At 42.2% G+C, this 21694-nt stretch overlaps 1 protein-coding gene across 13 annotated transcripts in view; it reads left to right on the top strand.

Annotated features, from left to right (window-relative positions):
- Window positions 1-21694, top strand: part of FMN1 (formin 1) — a 441973-nt gene that overhangs the window by 30842 nt on the left and 389437 nt on the right. For 12 of the 13 annotated variants that reach the window (XR_010121077.1, XM_055278579.2, XM_063640268.1 and 9 more), the window contains one exon: window positions 11028-13025. Coding sequence is in view for 12 of the 13 variants with exons in the window: in XM_055278579.2 (XP_055134554.2) it covers window positions 11159-13025 (1867 nt within the window). In the remaining variant the exon portion in view is untranslated. Of the gene's footprint in view, window positions 1-11027; window positions 13026-14727; window positions 16976-21694 lie in introns of those variants that run through there. The other variant, XM_055278586.2, reaches the window with a different exon arrangement.

Genomic DNA, 21694 nt, shown 5'->3' with positions numbered 1-21694 from the left:
CTGGCTAACATGGTGAAACCCCGTCTCTACTAAAAATACAAAAAATTAGCCTGGCGTGGTGGCGGGGACCTGTAGTCCCAGCTACTCGGGAGGCTGAGGCAGGAGAATGGCATGAACCCGGGAGGTGGAGCTTGCAGTGAGCCGAGATGGCGCCACTGCACTCACTCCAGCCTGGGTGACAGAGCAAGACTCCGTCTCCAAAAAAAAAAAAAAAAGAAAAGAAAAACCTACTTAAACCCCTTGTGCTCTCTAATTGGAAAGCCATTGTTCAACAGCAGCTTCCTTAATCAGAAAATGCAAATTTGATGTAACATATGCAACCATTTTTCCTGATGTAAAGTTCTCATAAAAGCAAACTCCACAGAATGTGTTCACATATCTAAAAAAGATACTCCCGATATTTGAAAAGGAAGCTCTCTTTGTCTTACTAACTACAAAGTAAAATGTACTAATCCCACCTTTAGCGAGATGCTGTGCTGTCACCATTGTTGGTAAAGGCTTAAAGGTTCAATGAGTAGGAATCTCCTATCTACAGATTCTTTTTTTAAATCAGGCGGTGGGTACAAAAACATAGTTAGATAGAATTCATAAGAACTAGTATTTGATTGTACAACAGGGTGATTACAGTCAACAATAATTTGTTGTATATTTAAAAATAACTAAAAGAGTATAACTGGAATGTTTGTAATGCAAAGAAATGATAAATGTTTGAGGTGATGGATACCCCATTTACCTTGATGTGATTATTATGCACTATATGCCTGTATCAAAATATCTCATGTACCCCATAAGTATATATACCTACTATGTACCCATAAAAATTAAAAATTAAATCGGGGGAAGGGACTTATTTCCTCAGCATACTCATACATCTCCTATAGATGATGATGTTAGCCAGATAGTGACATAAAACCAGTGATGTGTTGAGGATCTCCATATCTAATTTTCATGGAAATCATGTGGAAAGCTAATACTCATTTTTCTTTATGTAATTAAGCTTTGAAAAGGTAAGGGAGAGGCAAAGAAAGAATTCCTCGAAGTCTTTGAGAGGATCTTCAATGCGCACACCTTGTTAACATATCTGGGTATCTGTGTGGGTTGGTTTGTGGGTCAAAAACTGAACAGCAATGAAAAAACGTACACAAAAAGGAGCCCCTTTTTGTGTGTGACTAGCTGTGACTTTGGCTAGAAACTCATCCTCTAAAATAATTCTATTGGCTAAAATTTGTCCTCTATATTTTTGTAGAGATTTGCCCGTATGTTAAAATAAGACATAGCTTGTGTTGGTGGTCTCACAGTCAAATCATAGTTTCACAGGAAGGAATTTTGCTTCCAAAACTCTAGTTTAGTGCTTTCCTTCTTGTGACATTGTTAGAATGCAAAGAAAATCATAAATTTACAGACTTTTTGAAGAAAACAAAAATCATTGAGAAAATATGTAAACTCCCTCAATTTCAGTGCTATCTCATAATAAACTTTTTTCCTTAGTCTTTGAGTAGGAAACCATCCTCCTTCTTGTCAAGGCTGATTCCTCTCCATGTGTCCTTGAGCCCATGTCTTCTTCCTCTGGTGCCTTTTTTCGGCTTTTGTCCCATATTTTACACCATCTTTCACTGTATCATCAATATCTCCTTCCTTTCTACTTCCTTCTTTTCAACCTGAAAACATACTTCTGTTTTCCATGTCTTAAAAAAAACAAACAAACAAAAAAAAACAGGCCAAGTGCAGTGGCTCATGCCTGTAATCCCAGCAGTTTGGGAGGCTGAGGTGGGGGGATCACCTGAGGTCAGGAGTTTGAGACCAGCCTGGCCAACATGGCGAAACCCCGTCTCTACCAAAAATACAAAAATTTGTCGAGCATGGTGGTGGGTGCCTGTAATCCCAGCTACTTGGGAGGCTGAGGCAGGAGAATCGCTTGAACCCAGGAGGTGGAGGTTGCAGTGAGCCAAGATCTCACCACTGTACTCCAGCCTTGGCAACAAGAGTGAAACTCCGTCTCAAATACAAAACAAAACAAAACAAAACAAAACAGCCAGACATAGTAGCTCACGCCTGTAATCCCAGCACTTTGGGAGGCCGAGATGAGCAGATCACCTGAGGTCAGGAGTTCAAGACCAGCCTGACCAACATGGAGAAACCTCCTCTCTGCTAAAAATACAAAGTTAGCCAGGCGTGGTGGTGCATGCCTGTAATCCCAGCTACTCGGGAGGCTGAGGCAGGAGAATCGCTTGAATCCAGGAGGTGGAGGTTGCGGTGAGCCGAGATTGTGCCATTGTGCTCCAGCCTGGGCAATGAGAGCGAAACTCAGTCTCAAAAAAAAAAAAAAAAGACAAGACAAGAAACCAAAATAGCAAATACCTGTACAGGTCACTACTCATATTTTTCTTGTCTTAACCACTAGCGTTCTCACTTGCTCTTTGTAATATAGTTAGTTTGGTGTTCTCTCACTCTACTAAAGTTGCTACCTAAAACTCTGTCTGTAACATATCTTTTTTTTTTAAGCAGTGTCTCACTCTGTCACCCAGGCTGGAGTGGAGTGCAGTGGCGTGATCTCTGCTCACTGCAACCTCCACCTCCCAGGTTCAAGCGATTCTCCCACCTCAGTTTCCTAGGTAGCTGGTACTACAGGTGCCAGCTAATTAGCCACACCAAGCTAGTTTTTGTATTTTTAGTAGGGACGGGGTTTCACCATGTTGACCAGGCTGGTCTCGATCTCCTGACCTCCTGACCTCAGGTGATCTTCCTGCCTCGGCCTCCCAAAGTGCTGGGATTACAGGCGTGAGCCACCACGCCCAACCTGTAACATTTTAATTTGTTTCTTTCTTGACCTCTTTGCAGAATTTGATGTTGTCCCCAGCTCCTCATTCTTGACTCCCTGTCTGTTCTCTTTCTACTCCAATCTGTTCTGACATTACCGCTGACTTAATCTTTAAGAGTAGTGTTGAACATACTGCTTCCCTGGTCCAAAACCATCCATGGCTTCATGAGTCATTTGTCTATGAAGATAACATTAATATCCTACCAACCTGATTCAAATCCTTCTACAACTTGGTACCTTTTATCACTCTTTCTTGATTTATCTCTCCTGACACAAATCTAAAAAGAGTTTTTCCCTTTGTACTTGTTAGTTGTTTTCTCAGTCTTATATTACGTTTCTTCCTCTTGGAATTTCATTTTCTTAATCTCTAGACCTGTCCAAGGCTCATACTTTAATAAGGGGCTATTTTAAAATGTTTTCTTCTGCCTGAAGTGTTATTCTGATCCTACAAACGTGATGTGGACTCTCCTTTTTTTTTAACCCCTCTTATTTTTTCTTTGATACCTTACAGAATAGATCTCTTTCTGCTGTGTATTATAGTAATTTTGTTATTATTCCTACACTCCTACTCCTACAGTGTGTAGGTTGTTTAAAGAAAAACCCCGGCCAGGCGCGGTGGCTCACGTCTGTAATCTCATCACTTTGGGAGGCCGAGGCGGGCGGATCACGAGGTCAGGAAATCGAGACCATCCTGGTTAACACAGTGAAACCCCATCTCTACTAAAAATACAAAAAATTAGCCAGGCGTGGTGGCGGGCGCCTGTAGTCCCAGCTACTCGGGGGGGGGGCTGAGGCAGGAGAATGGCGTGAACCTGGGAGGCGGAGCTTGCAGTGAGCCGAGATTGCGCCACTGCACTCCGGCCTGGGCGAAAGAGCCAGACTCCGTCTCAAAAAAAAAAAAGAAAAAAGAAAAACCCGTCAGTGGCTCACCCTGTAATCCCAGCACTTTGGGAGGCTAAGGTGGGCAGATCACTGGAGCTCAGGAGTTTGAGACCAGGCTGCACAACATGGCAAAACCCTGTCTCTACAAAATATACAAAAGTTATCTGGGCATGATGGCATGCACCTGTTTTCCCAGCTACTTGGAGGAGCTGAGGTAGGAGAATTGCCTGGGCCCAGGAGCTGGAGATTGCAGTGAGCTGAGATCACGCCACTGCACTGCAGCCTGGGTGACAGAGTGAGACTCTATCTCAAAAAGAAGAAAAACAAAAAGGAAAGCAAAGAAAAGAAAAACTCCTTGGAAAGAAGAAGAGCCATTAACCTATTGCAGAACTTCCTTTTTTGTGTGTTTGTATTTTGAGACAGTCTTTGTTGCCCAGGCTGGAGTGCAGTGGCGGGATCTCGGCTCACTGCAAGCTCCGCCTCCTGGGTTCACGCCATTCTCCTGCCTCAGCCTCCTGAGTAGCTGGGACTACAGGCGCTCGCCACCACACCCGGCTAATATTTTGTATTTTTAGTAGAGATGGGGTTTCACCGTGTTAGCCAGGATGGTCTTGATCTCCTGACCTTGTGATCCGCCCACCTCAGCCTCCCAAAGTGCTGGGATTACAGGCATGAGCCACTGCGCCCAGCCTTCCTTTGTTTTTTTTAATCTACTCTTTGAAAAAGCTGTACTCCATCCCAGGGTGGATGGAAAGGAGAAAGGCAGGCAATAACTTGTCCAAAATCACACAGGAGAGGCAGAATTCAAAGCCATCTAGGACTAAATGAGCAAGGGGAGGGGGCAGTAATGGTACTCAGAGAAAGCAGCTGCATCTGGAGGAGAACTACCCCAGAGGAGCATGGTCTTCATTAGAGGGCACGCCTACTGCCAAACTATAGCCCAGGAGAGAGGGAGTCAGGGGATAAGGTCCTGAGCCCTCTTCCGTCTGCCCTCCAATCTGTTACTGTTTCCCAATGGCTAAATCTAGTAGAAGCCACAGTGCAAGGGAACTTGTTGATTGAGTTCATAAAAGTCAGTCTCTTGGTCTTAGGAGGGTGTGAAAGGTAGAGTGTGAATTTGACTGGACTAATAAAAATTTTCCAGTTTAGAAATGGAATACAGGTAACCTGTCTTAGCCGTGTTGGGCTCAGATGGAGTCACAGGGAAAGACTGTGCCAATGACTAGGCAAAGAAAGCTTTGCATTGGCCTTTTAAGGCCAAAATCAATTAGGATGTCTGCCGTCAGCAGACAGAATGACTACAACTAATTCTTGAATCTTATTTTAAGCATTGGTGAAATATGCTATGAACAATAGATAGCATCTACTAAAAGGCAATAATTTCTCATTATGATGAGGTACAACAGATATTTCCATTTGGGGTAGAGTGAGGTAATCTACTTGTTTATTGGAAAAAGGATCAAGGGAGAAATCACTGCTGCAATGTTGTCATAGAGAGAATGCCAGCCTGGAACCTGTCAGAGGACATAGAAGACACGAAGACTCCCCAGGAAGCAAAGTGCTTTTACCTTGAACATAACCAGAGCAGGTCACTTCACAGGCCAAATTAAGATGTATAATTTAGTGTGTGGCTCCTGCAGACCTGCTGCATTTGAGTCCAAGTAGAATGAGGCAATGCTGTTTGAAATAGTCCTGTGAACTCAGCATGGAATTGCAATGCCAGTGTATTTAACCCCACTGCACAGTGATTTCCTGTCCTTTGCTTTTTTTCTCTTAGGACTTAACAGCTCTCTTTCCTCTGGTTTCTTGGATGAAAAATAATGTGTGATGATTCCATACTGCATTCTGACTTTCTAATGGATTGTCACAGAGAAGAGTTTGCCCTGCTCTAAAGCCTTCTTCTGACATGGAACACACTAGAGGGTTGAGGTTGAAGTTCATTTGCTCAGGGAAGATGCTTTTTTGTTGAAACAACCAGCTAGTCAACCTGGTTTGGCTCAGTCCGCAAGTTCCAATGAGCCTTCTGTGGGTTGTGGTTTTCACGTCAGTTCCATTTTCAAAGCTTTTGCAGTGCTCCATCCCATGTACGTGCCACCCAGTGGCCAGCCTAGGCCCTGGGAAATTGTCTTATGTCTTCATTTCTTTTCAAAGCCCTTCGTATGCTGTTTAAGATCAGATCCACAATCCACAGGTTGGGGTTAATTCAGGTATCCATGAACAACTTTGTGGGTCACTTTCTAAGATCCTTCTCCATAATCTTCCCCATCCTTCTGGGTTCTCTGAGGCTCTGATTTCAGTCCTCTAACTAGAAATCTAGGACTACTAACCCTCTAACTCTTTGGCTGCAAAATTCCTGCAACTCTGCCCACACCTGAAACCAACGAGAGGCAGAACAGAGTGAGAGTAAAAGGAATAAGGAATAGGGGTTTTCCCCCGTACATCTTGGGACTACAGTTCCTCTAATCATAGAGAAATGTTCTCCTCCCTCAGAGTTTTAGGTGCCAACAAGAAAGCTTCTTCCTATTCTTGATTCTGAATTACAAGACTTCTCCTATATCTTCCTCTGTTTGTGCTGATACTCACTGCCACGTTTCAGGCACATTTGAGTCCAGGCTTAAGGGCTACTGAAGGACAAAGTTGAGAAAGTTAACTGCTTTACAGTTGGGTGATACTTCAAAGCCTGGTCTTCCTCATCAGCCTGCTTGTTACCATTTACTTTTAGAGTGTTCAAATAGCTGATCCATGCATTTTATATTGGTGTTTTTTTCTGTTGCATTCAGTGGGAGAGCTAGGATAGAGTGCACTTACTTTATCTTACACGGAATTGAAACACCTTACATACTGTATGATTCCTTCCAAATGTGTTAACTTTAGCCTAGATCTCGTTCTCTATCCCTTTGCATCTAGCAGTGTTCTGGACATATTTGTTTGATTATTCCCCTGATACATCAAATTCAATATTTCCAAAACTGAATTCATCTTCTTCCCCTGAAGCCTATTCCTCTTCGTGCATTTATCTTTGTGAATGGCACCACAATCTCCCCAGTCACCTACAACTGAAATCATGAAACTAAATTCTTTCCTGTCACACATATCCAATTAACCACCAGACCCTTTCAATTCTATCTTTTATTTAATTTTTACTTATTTATTTAGAGACAGAGTCTCACTCTTTCACCCATGCTGGAGTGCAGTGACACAATCTCGGTTCACTGCAGCCTAGATCTCCTCGGTTCAAGCAATTCTCATGCCTTAGCCACTCGAATAACTGGGATTACAGGCATGTGCCACCATGCCTGTCTAATTTTTTTCTGTAGTTTTAGTAGAGATGGAGTTTTGCCATGTTGGTCAGGCTGGTCTCAAACTCAAGTGATCCACCCACCACCTCAGGCTCCCAAAGTGCTGGGATTATAGTCATGAGGCACCATGCCTGGCCTGAAATCTATCTTTCTAAATTGACCATCTCTTCTCCATCCACATTGCTACTGCTTTGGTTTTGGCTATCAATACTTCTTTCTGGAATACTGAAAGACCTTTCTAAGTGATTTATACCACTAGTCTTATCCCCTACTTGTCTAGTCTCTATTTTACTTCTGAAGCAATCTTTTTATAACAAGTGTAAATAAGTAGCTTAGGATTCTTCATTGGCTCCTATGGATCCTGAGATAGTGAAGCTCCTTAGTCTACGTTCAGTACGAAGTTTTGTACAACATACTGCTTCCCAGGGCCCAGAACAAAGGAACTGTAGTCCCAAGATCATGAGACAAACTCCCATTTCTTTTTTCTTCCTCTGTTCTGCTCCTCTTTGGCTCCGGACGTGTGCACCACAAGTGTGGTAAGAGCATTCTATATGGAAGTTTCTGGGTGGATGAGGCAATAGTGTGAAGTTCTTTTTTTTTTTTTTTATAATAATAGCTTTATGCCTTGCATTGTTATTTTATTGCTATAAAATCCAGTGTTATAACTTTCTAAACCTTGACTTGAGTTTCCCAACTGTGACTAACATACAGAGTTCTAACCATGACATTTTCTCCATTTACATAACCAGGACTTATAAAGACTAGGGGAAAAAAGTACTTGATCCTGTAAACAGGCACCACATGTCTGTAATTCTCATAAAGGATATAGCCTTTATATCAGTCCTTCTCTTCTTTTATTTCTAAATTAGAATCTTCATTGAGTTTTTACTGCCTATACCAGCTGTAGTGAACTCCTGGTGCCCTTTTTCTAGATTTTATTGTTTAAGGGATGACCTTAGGGAGCAGCACTTTACCTGATCAGACATGCTGAAGCTCTCAATGAGTGTGGTATTTTTTTTTTTTTTTTTTTTTTTAAAGACAGGGTCTTGCTGTGTCACTCACGCTGGAGTACAGTGGTGCAGTAGCGCAATCTCAGTCCATTGCAGCTTCAGCCTCCCAGGTGATCCCCTTGCCTCAGCCTCACTAGCAGCTGGGAGTACAGGCTTGCACCACATTCCCAGCTAATTTTCTTTATTTTTTTTTAGAAACAAGGTTTCACTATGTTCCCCAGGCTGGTCTCAAATTCCTGAGCTCAAGCAATCCTCCCTCCTTGGCCTCCCAAGGTGCTGGGATTACAGGGGTGAGCTGCTGTGTCTGGCCCCAGTGAGTGTTAAAGTAGCAAGATGTGAGACATTGTTAAGAAATTATGTAACACCAAGTTAACAAAAAAGCAAAAAACAAACAAAAAAAACTCCTCTATTCAAATTAGATGGAAAACCAATTTGTTAGTAGAAGGCAGTAGATGAAGAGCAACATGACCTACGAAGCAATGTAGTGAGACAGACCTGGGTTTGAAACTTGCATATTCTGAGCCATATTCCCTTAGACAAGTTCCTTTATCTTTCTGAATTTCAGTTTCCTCATCTGTAAAATGGAGATGTACTGATTCCATGAGATAACAAAATGAAAATATAAGTGTATATGTGCTCAGTATATACAAATTCCCTCTCTTAGGGAATAGAATATGCAGTCATATTCCCATTTGAAATTACAGCATAAACTGTGCTGTGACTTTGAACAGATTATGGATTTTTTTTTTTTTTTTTTTTTTTTTTGAGATGGAGTCTCACTCTGTCACCAGGCTGGAGTGCAGTGGTGCGATCTCGGCTCACTGCAACCTTGGCCCCCTGGGTTCAAGGGATTCTCATACCTCAGCCTCCTGAGTAGCTAGGATTATAGTAGGCATGCGCCACCACATGCAGCTAATTTTTGTATTTTTGGTAGAGACAGGGTTCACCATGTTGGCCAGGCTAGTGTCGATCTCCTGACCTGGTGATCCGCCCGCCTCGGCCTCCCAAAGTGCTGGATTACAGGTGTGAGCCACTGTACCCAGCCAATCCTGAAAATTTTTAACACTCCTCCCCCAACATCACACACTTCTCCTAATCCATGGGAATTGAGGAGATAAGAGGAACTAGAGGAAAATGATGCTTGAAGAGAGAGGAGAGCATTCTATTTTTCTAAAACTCAGCATAGCTCATCTGCTGCTTCCCTTCAGTTTGTCTGAGAATTCATTAATTGAACTCCTAATGCTCAGTGCTCAGTATTGTGCTCAGTGGATATGGAAAGCTTTGCAACTGCTTTTATTACTGATTATTATAAATTACACAATAAGAGACTACCTGCTGAGTGAGTTCTTGGACATATGCAGAGAGTTTGTACCAATAATTATTAAGTATCCCTACACATGTGCATCTTTAGAAAATGCTAGCAGTAAGCATTTTAGAAAAGTTTTAAAAATACAACCGGGAGCAGTGGCTCACACCTATAATCAATCCCAGCACTCTGAGAAGCTGAGGTGGGAGGATTGCTTGAGTCCAAGAGTTCCAGACCAGCCTGGGAAACATGGCAAAAGCCTGTTTCTACAAAAAATATACAGAAAGACTAGCTGGGTGGTGGTGGCACGTGCCTGTAGTCCCACCTACTCAGGAGGCTGAGGTGGGAGGATCACTTGAGCCTAGGATGTTGAGACCGCAGTGAGCCATGTTTGCACCACTATACTCCAGCCTAAGTGACAGAGCAAGAACCCATTTCAAAAAAAAAAAAAAAAGACTACTTGAATGAGAACAGCCCCATATACAATTGTGAAAGAGGCAAGGCCTCTCCTGGTCTCCTGGCATTCTGGTTTGACCAGATATCTGCAATTTTCATAACCCTCATTTTATCACTCTTAATTTTCTCTCTCTTCCTCAAGGAGTTACTTTTACCAGACTCTTCCTCCTTTCTCTCTTCCTTCACTCAAAATATACTTTTATGTAGCTTTTTGCTATTTAGAAGCAGTTAGAAAAAACCTGAGGACAATAATTCACTAAAGACATCAAGGGCTAATGAATAGTTATTGTGTTATCATTCCCAGGGTGTGGGCGGTGCTTGTTTTAAGCAAGGGAGGCTTGAAAACTGGGCAATACCTTAAGAAACTAGAAATATAGAATTAAAAAAAAAAAAGAAATATATAGTTTGTGTGTGGGGATGGTAGCCACAGAGACATTTCTGAGGTCCCTCATATCACACAAGGAAGCAGCCCCCTTCACTAATTATGTGACATTTCAGCCATTTCTGTGGTGAAGTCATTGAAAAATCTGTACAGGGCCAGCAGTTCCTTACAGATTTTTTGCTGTTCCTCTGCCATTCCATTTGGCTTCAAATAGACAACAGGAAGGAAAACAAAAGGTAATATAACAACAAAAAATAAAAAAGAAAAGAGCAAAACATGATTAAGACTTGAGTTATTTAAATTTTAAATTTTACATTGAAATTTTTACTGTTGACTGCAAATTTGGGGCCTAAGATCTTTCCTCACATTGTGTTTTAAGTTAAATCAGTAATTTGAGCTCAGATCTTGAAGGTGGTTTTTAGAGGATAAAAAGGCTTGATCTATCTTTGCAGAGTAATATTCCAAATATGAGTTGTGAAAATGGCTGTGTTTTCTGAGGATCTCAAAGCCCCCTAGATAAGGACTTCTGGGAGTTAGGATAGCTCTATTTTACAGAAGAACGTAAACCGAGGTCTAGAGAAGTTCAGAGACCTGATCCAGTCTGCACAGTGAGTCCTCATATAGGGAAAGGGAACTTTTGTTGTGGGCGTGAAATGAGAGGACTTTCCCATCTCTCAGTTATACAAAAGTTCTACTGATCAGGAGTGGGGTGGGAGTGAGGAAGAGATTGAAATCTGGCTGTTGTCTGATTCCTTGAGTTGTTGACGTCAGCCAGAGAGGAAGGATAAGTCATGGTTATGCTTTGATTTTATATTGGTGTGTGATTTATGCACTCTATTAAACAAGCTGCTTTTTTCCCCTGTTCCTCCAACAGGCGGTCTCATTGCTGGAGATGACTGTCAGCTGCTTTCTCTGCATAGCCACCGTCACATGCCTCACCACTGGAGCTTGGGAAGCCTGACCACAAACCGGCATCTCCAAGGCATGAATAATTAGGTAGGCATAATGGAAGGCACTCATTGCACCCTCCAATTGCATAAGCCCATTACGGAACTCTGCTATATCAGCTTCTATCTTCCAAAGGGGGAAGTCAGAGGATTTTCATACAAGGGCACTGTAACTCTAGACAGATCCAATAAAGGTTTTCATAACTGCTACCAAGTCAGGGAGGAGTCAGACATCATCAGCCTCAGCCAGGAGCCGGACGAACATCCAGGCGACATATTTTTCAAGCAGACTCCCACGAAAGACATTCTAACTGAGTTGTACAAACTCACAACAGAGAGGGAGAGACTGCTAACCAATCTCCTGAGCTCAGACCAAATCCTGGGGATCACGATGGGGAACCAGGAGGGGAAGCTGCAAGAGCTGTCCGTGAGCCTGGCCCCCGAGGATGACTGTTTCCAGAGTGCTGGTGACTGGCAGGGAGAGCTCCCCGTGGGCCCTCTCAATAAGAGGAGCACCCACGGGAACAAAAAGCCTCGGAGGTCTGGTGGAAGGAGAGAGAGCTTTGGGGCTCTCCCACAGAAGAGGACAAAAAGAAAAGGGCGTGGAGGCCGAGAATCAGCTCCTCTGATGGGCAAGGACCAGATCTGTTCCAGCCACTCCCTTCCTCTTTCTAGAACAAGACCTAACCTTTGGGTACTAGAGGAGAGAGGAAATCTGCTCCCGAATGCGGCACTTGCCTCCTCCCTGCAGAGGAGAGAGAGCTGCCCCCCAGATATTCCCAAGACGCCAGACACAGACCTTAGCTTTGGGAGCTTTGAGACGGCTTTCAAGGACACTGGGCTTGGAAGAGAAGTGCTGGCCCCTGACTGCAGCTCCACAGAGGCAGGAAGGGATGGCGTTCGGAGGCCACCGAGCAGGCTGGAACATCAGCAAACAGGTTTGTCTAAAAGTCACCAGGACCCTGAGAAGCATCCAGAGGCAGAAAAGGATGAGATGGAGAAGCCGGCTAAGCGGACTTGCAAGCAGAAACCTGTCTCCAAAGTGGTGGCCAAAGTTCAGGACCTGTCCTCCCAGGTACAAAGAGTAGTTAAAACGCATTCTAAGGGTGAGGAGATGATTGCCATTTGCCCAGCAGCCCACGCTGAGTTTGTACCCAAAGCTGACTTGCTCACCCTCCCGGGAGCTGAGGCTGGGGCTCACGGTTCCAGGTGGCAGGGCAAGGAGCGGCAAGGGGATGGGTCATCGCAGTCGCCAGCCAGGGAAACAGCCTCCATTTCTAGTGTGTGGGCCAGTGCCGAGGGGGCCGTGAACAAGGTTCTCCTGAAGGTGATAGAGAGCGAGAAGCTAGATGAAGCCCCTGAGGGGAAAAGACTGGGCTTCCCTGTTCACACGAGTGTCCCCCACACTCGCCCAGAAACCAGAAACAAGAGGAGAGCCAGGTTGCCCCTCGGTGGCCACAAGTCCTTGTTTCTGGATCTGCCCCACAAAGTAGGTCCTGACTCCTCACAACCCAGAGGTGATAAGAAGAAGCCATCCGCCCCAGCACCGGCAGCTCTCGGCAAGGTGTTCAATAATTCAGCCTCGCAGTCCAGCACTCACAAACGGACGTCACCTGTTCCCTCGCCTCTGTCTCCAAGGCTCCCCAGTCCTCAGCAGCATCACAGGATCCTCCGGCTCCCTGCACAGCCTGGTGAGAGGGAAGCTGCTCTTAATGACTCTCGCGGTAGAAACAGCCGTGTCTTCTCTGGGCGCGTCTCTGCTGACACCTTGGAGCCACCATCCTCTGCAAAGGTCACGGAGACCAAAGGAGCCAGCCCGGCCTTCCTCAGAGCAGGCCAACCTCGGTTGGTGCCTGGGGAACCTTTCGAAAAGAGCTTGGGGCCAGGGAAGACCACAGCTGAGCCCCAGCACCAGTCACCTCCAGGTTAGTCTCTGTTTAAGATGCTTTGAAACTATTCTTGGCTGATTCGGGAACTATCAGTCTGCCTGTGCTACTTAGAAACTGACTAATTAACAATGGACCAAAATTCCTAAGCCTATTAGTTCACTTTGTAGTAAGAAAACAGGGAGTGGAACAGGGGTGTGTGGAGATGATGAGGATGGTTTTGACCTAGTGGTTCAGAGGTACAGTTGCTTCCAGAAGCAATACTTTGTAAATGTCTTTTATTTCTTTCTTTCTTTCTTTCTTTCTTTCTTTCTTTCTTTCTTTTTTTTTTTTTTTTTTTGGCATCCTCTAAAGCTACTTCTGTGGTTGTGTAACAGTGACTCTCAAAGGAAAACAGGAACAGGCAGAGAGAAGTAGTAACTTGTCCCTGCCTTTGATGGTAACACTGGGTAATTGGCCTCTTGACCTAAATTCTGCCGTTCATGCTGCTGGAGTCATTCTAGGGATTCTCTAAGCAGAAGTGCAAAAGTATGCTGTGTCTTCACTTACGTCTGTAGTTAGAGGTTTTTGTTTGTTTTTAGTAATCATCTCGATAAGTGCTATTATTTTATGACAAAAACTTTTGTTTTTTAACAGAAGAGGAATGAATTCAGTCTAATTTGAAGCAACTTGGTTCAAAGTTTTCTTTTTTTTTACAGTTTTTAAATTTCCCAAATAAGCACAAATTGACTTTATTCTGTAGGTATCTTTTACTTATGGGTTGTTACTGTTACTGGTATAGCATCATTTCTTATGTAAAAGGTGCTAAAGAGCTCATTTGACTTACATACTTAATGTGATTTAAAATGTTACATGAAAATAATTTTGTGGATTCAATATGACCAAAAAATACTGTGTAAAAGAAGTGCCACTCCGGTATTTATTACATTTTCTAGGCCATTGTGGCCAGAATCTCAGGGTTTTATATGCCATTGTGCAGGTTATGTGTTCTTTTTCAGAGCTCCTCTAACAGCATGTGGGCAATGCTTTGTCTAGGGAATAGCTCATAATATGATAGACAGTCTCTTACAGGTTAGAGCAAACATCAAGTGCAATTTTTGAGATAAAAAATATCTATCTAGGGAAGAGGAGCTTCAAAGCTTTTTGGTCATTTTGAACTTGTGAAATTTTATAAATCTCTCAGATCATTGATCCAGGGGGTAGAGCTTTAAAAATGTTGTAAATGCTTTTCATCTTGTTTTTTGCAATAAATCTTGTTTTGATAAGATTTGCTACTTTCATAACCAATATGCTTCACCAGGAAAGTCGCAGAATCGTAGATTTTATATCATGTATCGCAGAACCCTAGTGATGAAAATTCTTTCTCCTGTCAGATGCTGAGGACTTAGAAACACTTGACAAGGAAACTCTCTGAGATTATTAAGAGAGAGATTTCTGGAGGCATGAGTGTAGAATATCTTAGCTGCCTTAACTCCAAAAACTGCAGAAACTGTACATTAAATACATTGCTCTTTAGTAAATCCTCTTTTTCCTCAATGTAGGATTATTATTTTGCCCTTTTTCTATTTGAACAATATCATAAAAGCTCCAGTGTATCTGGGTCAAGGCAGGCACACAGAGCACATTCAGTTTCTGTTGGAGACTGACCGTGAGCCCACCGAGTGACAAGTTGAATGGATGATCACATGTTCCTTTGGCCTTTCCATGCAATCACTCAACATTCCCTTTACTTTGGCCTCAGCCTTCCATTGGGATCTTCAGCTGCACTTTCAGGAGCCAGTCATAAGAACTGTAAGGATCTCCTGTGCTTCTAACCTTATAGAAGAAGAGGCTGGAAAAGGGAAGGAGAGTAGAAGTGGGTAAGAGCTATTTTTCTGATATGGGTAACTTCTCTACTGTGGAGACTTCCTGTAGGGCCTCCAGCCATTACCTCCTATTGGCCCTACTTTGAAAGGCATGAGGGAGGGAGTTCCCCAGATAGTACCTTCGATTTGTATCCTCTGTCTAGTTCCCTTTTCTCTCTTGATTTTCCCTTTCCTGTCGCCATGAGTCCTCTTTATATTCTGAACCCTTCAGTGACTCCCTGCAGCTGGGAAGCCCATACAGGGAGAAGTTTCCTGCTTCCAGCTACCTTTGTCTTTCACTTCATTTCTCTTCCCACCTAAACCCAGAAGAGGTCTCAGACAGTTGCCAGCAGTTCAGAAAGAGGGGTGAATAATTCATTTACCATCACAGTACAGTGTCCCTTTATCTGAACCCAACTCCCACCTTTCTCCCAGGTTAGCTATTAACCAGATTAAGTTTATGGTCTGTGGACTTTTATTTCCTGTGGAAATAACATCTAGGTATTTTTATTGAAGTGATGTCATTAAGATTATTGAAAGCTCTCATTAACTGCTTAAGAAAGAGATTTAGTCTGGCAAAAGTAATCAGATCTGTTTCCAGTTGGAAGACTCTTCAATGTTAGAGGCAAGTAGTAATTCCCAGGAACCAGTGAAACCCACTTACCCTTGGTACAAGACTAAGCAGTTAAAGCTGACATTACCATTCATGCAGGTTGTAGCATAAGGATATCACAGAGGCCAGTGATGCACCTTCTGTTGGCTTTGTAATTTCTTAACTTCTCATTTGAAGGGTGATGCACGGGAATCTCTTACATAGTGGTGACAAAATAGAGAATATACTAACAAGAACTGGTAGTCAGGTTTTTCTTCTCCTGCCTCCTCCCACCGCCAACCTGGAGATTGGTTTTATAGTATTTTATTTGGGGGAGGGAGACTGATGTGGAATGTTCCCAAGCCTTTGTGGAGTATGGTCTTCCCCCAAACCTTGAGGAACTCTAGTTGTGCTAGCCTGCAAAGCAGTGTCCTTGGGGCTTGGTGCTAGGATTCCTTTCTGTTTTGCTTGCTTTCGTTTACCTTTGATTCAAAGTAAACCCTTTTAGTGCCAGAAGAATCACAGGGAGCTTGGCTCACCATACTTGGGAAACGCCCAATCTTTAGTGTGCTCTTGAGTAATCCTGTGGTTGTTTTCCTTTGATTGAAGTCACTGATGTGGTGATGGAAGCATATGCTCCAGGCATAGTTCTTCCTGATATTGAGAACTGAGAATCTCTTGATCAATTCTTATGCCCATGAAAATATGTAATTAATGTCAACTTATTAAGAGTTAAGAGGCATACATGAAATAAATTTTATTTACATGTGTAAACCCCTAATGCTACTGTCAAAGCTTTGATTTTCTCTGCGGATATACATTATGGGAAGTAAATATAAACTCTTCCCATATTAATATTAAGGTTTGATGCAATTCCAATAAAATTGTAAAGAAGTGTCACAACATTAATAGATATATGCAGCCATTTAAGATTACTACAGAAAATATATAGTACATAGAAAAATATCTAAAATTAATTCAGAGGGAAAATAGGACTCAAAAATTGCATCAGCCGTATTCTACCCATATAAAACAAATACAGGAATTAAGTTGACATAAAGTATGTTGCTATGCACTTTTGAGAAAGTAATAGGATCCCAATTAAAACTCTGTTTAACTATGACCTGGCAATCCCACTTTTAGGAATTTAGCTTACATAAATATATGTACCAATAAGAAATTAGGCATAAGGATGTTTATTGCAGCATTGTCTGTAGTGGCAAAAAATAGCTAGAAAAAAATTGAATGTCCATCATTAGAGAAATGGTTAAATAAATGATTGTACATTTATGCTCTGTAATATTATGAGGCTGTTCAGAGTACTGATCTAGATTTGTATCTATTTGAGTTATAAAATAATATATAAAATGCTCTCAGTTTTTGTAAAACAACTATCACCCCTCCCGATATATAAATATATATGTTTGGCACAGTTTCGAATATCATGGAGACGGGTGTGGAAGAACACTGGCCAGGCTGTTAACATTCCTCATTGAGGGTCAAGGCAGTGGAGGTGGGGAATAAAGTGAAGGAGAAAGATGCGGAAGCATTGGAGAAAGGCATTAATTTTATTTCTCTTTACATATTTTTATATTGTTTCTCTGGTTGTAGTGAATATGTTACTTTTATGATTCTTTAAGAGTGATTTAACTACTTTTATTTTTTAAGAAAAAAACTAATTCACCACCTAGAGTGCTTGTGTGTGGGGCGGGGGTCAGGGAGTACAATTATAGCTAAATCACACTTTTCTATGTTTTTCCCATGTTCTTTGAGGCAAGAATTTTAGCATTGAGAATACATCATTGTAACAAGGGGAAATGTAGGTTGTTAGAGAGCTGTAAAAGCCGAGCCCAAAAAGCACTAGTCCAGGAGGTAGGGATAGGATGAGGATAGAGCATAATCCAGAAACCAATGGAAGAAAGCAATTCAGAGAGGCCCCTGGATTACTCAGAGTCCTGAATGGAAACAGATAGCTGCAAGGCTGAAAGCGCAAGGGAAGGTGTGGTCACTGGAGCCCAGAGAGGGGAGATTAATGGAGGGGACTCTCTGTCAGGAACAGTGGTTTGTGGTAGAGACACCCAACGGAGAGGAAGCTGTGGGGATAAATATCCTGGCCTCACCCTCCTCTGGACCACTTCCTGTAAACCTCCTCTAACTGAACCAACCAGAAAGCAGAGTGTAAAGGAGCCAAGCCAGGGGCTGCGGTCTACGGGGTCAGCCTTCCAGGGCCAAGGGCAGGTTGAGAAAAATGGGGAGTGGATCTGGAGGAGCCGATGGGAGTCTGGATGATGGGGATGAATTATGCCATAAAGAACAGGAAAATACTGTTGCTTCTAACCCTCTTTGAGGGAGTTACTTCGGTAGAACGACATCTATGAGTAGATTATAAGAGGCTGAGATGAGTATGTGATAAAGAAGTGGAAGTAGTGGCTACAATTTTTTCCCTCCCATTTATTAGTGAATGGTTGTGAAAGATAGGATGGAATTTTAAATGAGCAACACGGGAAAGAAGAATGTGTGTTTATGTGGTATATGGGTGTATGTTTTGTTATAGAACAGTGGTAATCTTAATACTTAAATGATTATTACAGTGTTTTATTTCTTTCTCATGTGACCTTTCTCCTCTAAATTTGATTAGGTCGACCATCTTTTTATTGTTAAAAGTTCATACAAAGAGAAAGTGAATTAGAAGTCCTGGTAATATGATTTTTAGTCCAGGGATTCAGAAACAATATTTGTATTTTTTTTCAAAAAACAACACACAAAGCTCTTAAAATTTAACAATGATTGAGATCCCATTGTGCCTGCTTGCTTTTTGTGTAAAGCATAAAGAGAATTTTAAAGAGTGCCTTTTCCAATTATCTCAAATTAAGAATAGCTCATTGGCATGTGAAATACGAAATAAATGTTCTACTAATGAACAATTTGTATTTTAAGGTCAGTTTCTGTATAAAATAAATGAGTATTTTTTCTCATTTGTTTTGCTTTTTAAAGGGGAATGTGATTCAAAGGCCAGAACCATGGCCAAAATCTGATGTTTTAAAATCCCAAGCCAACTCTATGCCTGTGCATTTTTCCCCAGATTAAGTTTGAATTATGCTTTGAGGATAACACCTTCCACTGAATTGCTTTTCACTTGTCTCTATTTTTGGATTCAGAGTACAAGATAAAAAGCAAGGGTGGCAGTCTGTGGCCTTTGGCTATGCACAGCCTTCTGAAATAATTCCAAAGATGTGTAGAAATAGCAGAATAACACCATGATTAAAAGTAACCACCACTGATAAATGTAAAAGAGAAAACTATTTTTGAAATAAATAGATATTAAATTTTAGAGAGTAATTCATTGGATATATTTGTTAACATAACTCAACATTCTGCCTCATGGCATTATTGGTTGGGACATTAGAAAAAGACAACCTTTTCAGGTTGTAATTGGATTACAAGTATTATATCAAATTGATAAAGCAGAGTACTGAATATTGAAAGCGTATGTTTTGTTTTATTTCTTTTTTTTTTTTTTTTTTTTTTTGAGACGGAGTCTCGTTCTTGTTTCCCAGGTTAGAGTACAGTGGCACGATCTTGGCTCACTGCAACCTCCACCTCCCAGGTTCAAGGAATTCTCCTTCCTCAGCCTCCCAACTAGCTGGGATTATAGGTGTGCGTCTGGCTAGTTTTTGTATTTTTAGTAGGGATGGGATTTCACCACGTTGGCCAGGCTTGTCTTGAACTCCTGACCTCGTGATCTGCCCACCTCGGCCTTCCAAAGTGCTGGGATTACAGGGGTGAGCCACGGCCTGTTTTGTTTTATTTCTTAGGGACTCCTGAGAGAGCACTTTTTGAAAACAGTAGATACCACTGCGGCCCCACCCCCTTGCTCTTGATAGCTGTGAGCAGATATATGACTGTGGTGCTGATCTCACTGTATTTGCTTTCTGATCACTTACAGGGATAGTGACTTCTGTTAGATAATTTTGAAATTGGAATCAGACCATATCTAATGTATCTTTGTGGCCCCTGGGCTGTGATATTAGATCATACCATCCCCTTGGAGTTCCTCTGTGTGCCCTGGCAGCTCAGCCTCCTATCACAGCATGTTCTGGAGTTTCTTCCCTCTCATAGAAGGTTCTAGGAATTTTTTTTCACGGTCGTGGATTGTTCTAGTACATTGAAACAAGGGCTCAGAGCCTTATAGGAAAGAACTTGAAATCAGGTCAGAATTGGAATTCAGAGATGTATAGGATACAGACAGATTTGAGGGGTCCTGGAAGGATGTTGGACAGTAGGGAGAACAGCAAACTACTGAAGGAAAAGTACCACGAGAGAACACTTCTGGGCCAGAATGTCTGTGGACAAACATTTCCTCATCCTCCTAGGAGGGCCCCTACACTTGAGGAAGAAGGAGCTTTAGCACAAAGAAATGAAAGAACTTTATCATCAGAAGCCCAACAGTTTTGCAGTGTTGAAGAGGTGTTCAAGAGAGGTAGGGACTTCCTCTCTTGAGGACTGGGTTTCATGCTAAGCAAGTGAGTGAGGACTTCAAACACTGAGATTCAGATTTTTGTATTAATAATTCATGGTATATTCCCAGTTACACGGGAGGCTGAGGCACGAGAGTCACTTGAACCAGGGAGGAGGATGTTACAGTGAGCTGAGATCACACCACTGCACTCCAGCCTGGGTGACAGAGAGAGACTCCATTTCAAAAAAAAAAAAAAAAAATTCATGGTAATACAATTTTATTCACAATAAAGTCACAAATCAGTTCATTCAGATTTCATGTATTTTTTTCTAAAATGTTAAAGTTTTTAGTTTCAGTTTTGTGTTTAGAGGGAGAACCCAGAAGTGCTCCTGTGACTGAGTAAAGCTGTTGGTTTCCAGGTGAGCCCAGAGGAATTGTGGAGAGTAAATAAGGTGTGCAGCTTGGGCCTCAGCTATGTTCTCCCTAGGATTCAGACTTGTCTGGGCATGTCTGGATAATTTGACAGTCACGCCTGTCCAGAGTCTTCTGCTTGAGTGCTGAGATGATCATCACAGGACAAAGCTCATCTTAAGGGAAGCAAGAATTTGAGCCACATCCGAGGGTAGCGGCTACCACAGGGAGGGACAACACTGAAAATAGCATGACGTATGTTCTCCAGATTTTCTGTTGTGCCAGCCCCGTGGACTCATGCCTGGAGACAGGGAGAGAGGACTGCCATAAAAAAAGCAGTGTGAAAATTTAAAGAGTAATGTTACTAAAATTTCTTTAGGACATTGAAAGCAAGTTCTGCATAACAGGATGTACAGACTTGGGGAAGCAGAGTCCTTATTGGAGGTGCTATGGAAGCATGGTGTGACAGGGCATAATGAACTAGATTTTATCCAGTATGGTTTTATTGATGGTAGAATGAATGAGATTTTGTCTTATCCCAAGGAGAAGCGGGAGAGGTAGGCAGTTGTGCCTTGGGCAACACATCTGGCACCTTTGACTACAGCAGCCCTGGTGCCCATTTTGGAAGCATCAAGAGGCACCTTGTGCAGCCGGAGCAAGAGATGAAAGCAGTGATGAGGAGGAAGGATTACATCCATGAGCACACATGATTTCTAGAATGATTCAGGAGAAATTGGTGTGGGGGAGAGAGAAGCACCAAAATTGGTAGAGTCAGTGAAATACCGATTTTGTAGCTTGTTATTACTCCCCTGATTGCAGTTGCTGGAAGAAATTATGTCAAATTTCATAGCAGTTTTTTGAGAATCAAATGAAATAATATCAATGAAAATAGTTCATAAAGCACTTTTTAAAATCAGCTTTATTATAATTACACATCATTGCTGGTTCATAGGGGCAGAAAGGATTTTAAAATCCCACTCCCTTTGGTATTTTCCAATGATGAAATGATGCTACAAATAATAGCTCACAATGAGTTATTTATTCTGTGTGGATTTCCTGATTTGTTCTTGATTAAAGCTGCTACGTTTGCTTCTGTTTTTTTTTTTTTTTTTTAAGGCACTTACTTATATAGCATCTTCATCGATATCTTAATGTTTCGTGTAGGTTAATATTGGATTTCTTTTTTTTTTTTTTTTTGAGACGGAGTCTCGCTCTGTCGCCCAGGCTGGAGTGCAGTGGCGCGATCTCAGCTCACTGCAAGCTCCACCTCCTGGGTTCACGCCATTCTCCTCCCTCAGCCTCCCGAGTAGCTGGGACTATAGGCGCCCGCCACCACGCCTGGCTAATTTTTTTGTATTTTTAGTAGAGATGGGGTTTCACCGTGTTAGCCAGGATGGTCTTG

This window comes from Symphalangus syndactylus, chromosome 5 (genome assembly GCF_028878055.3).
Source record: "Symphalangus syndactylus isolate Jambi chromosome 5, NHGRI_mSymSyn1-v2.1_pri, whole genome shotgun sequence".
NCBI lineage: Eukaryota > Metazoa > Chordata > Mammalia > Primates > Hylobatidae > Symphalangus > Symphalangus syndactylus.
This window is presented reverse-complemented; position numbering and strand designations above follow the sequence as displayed.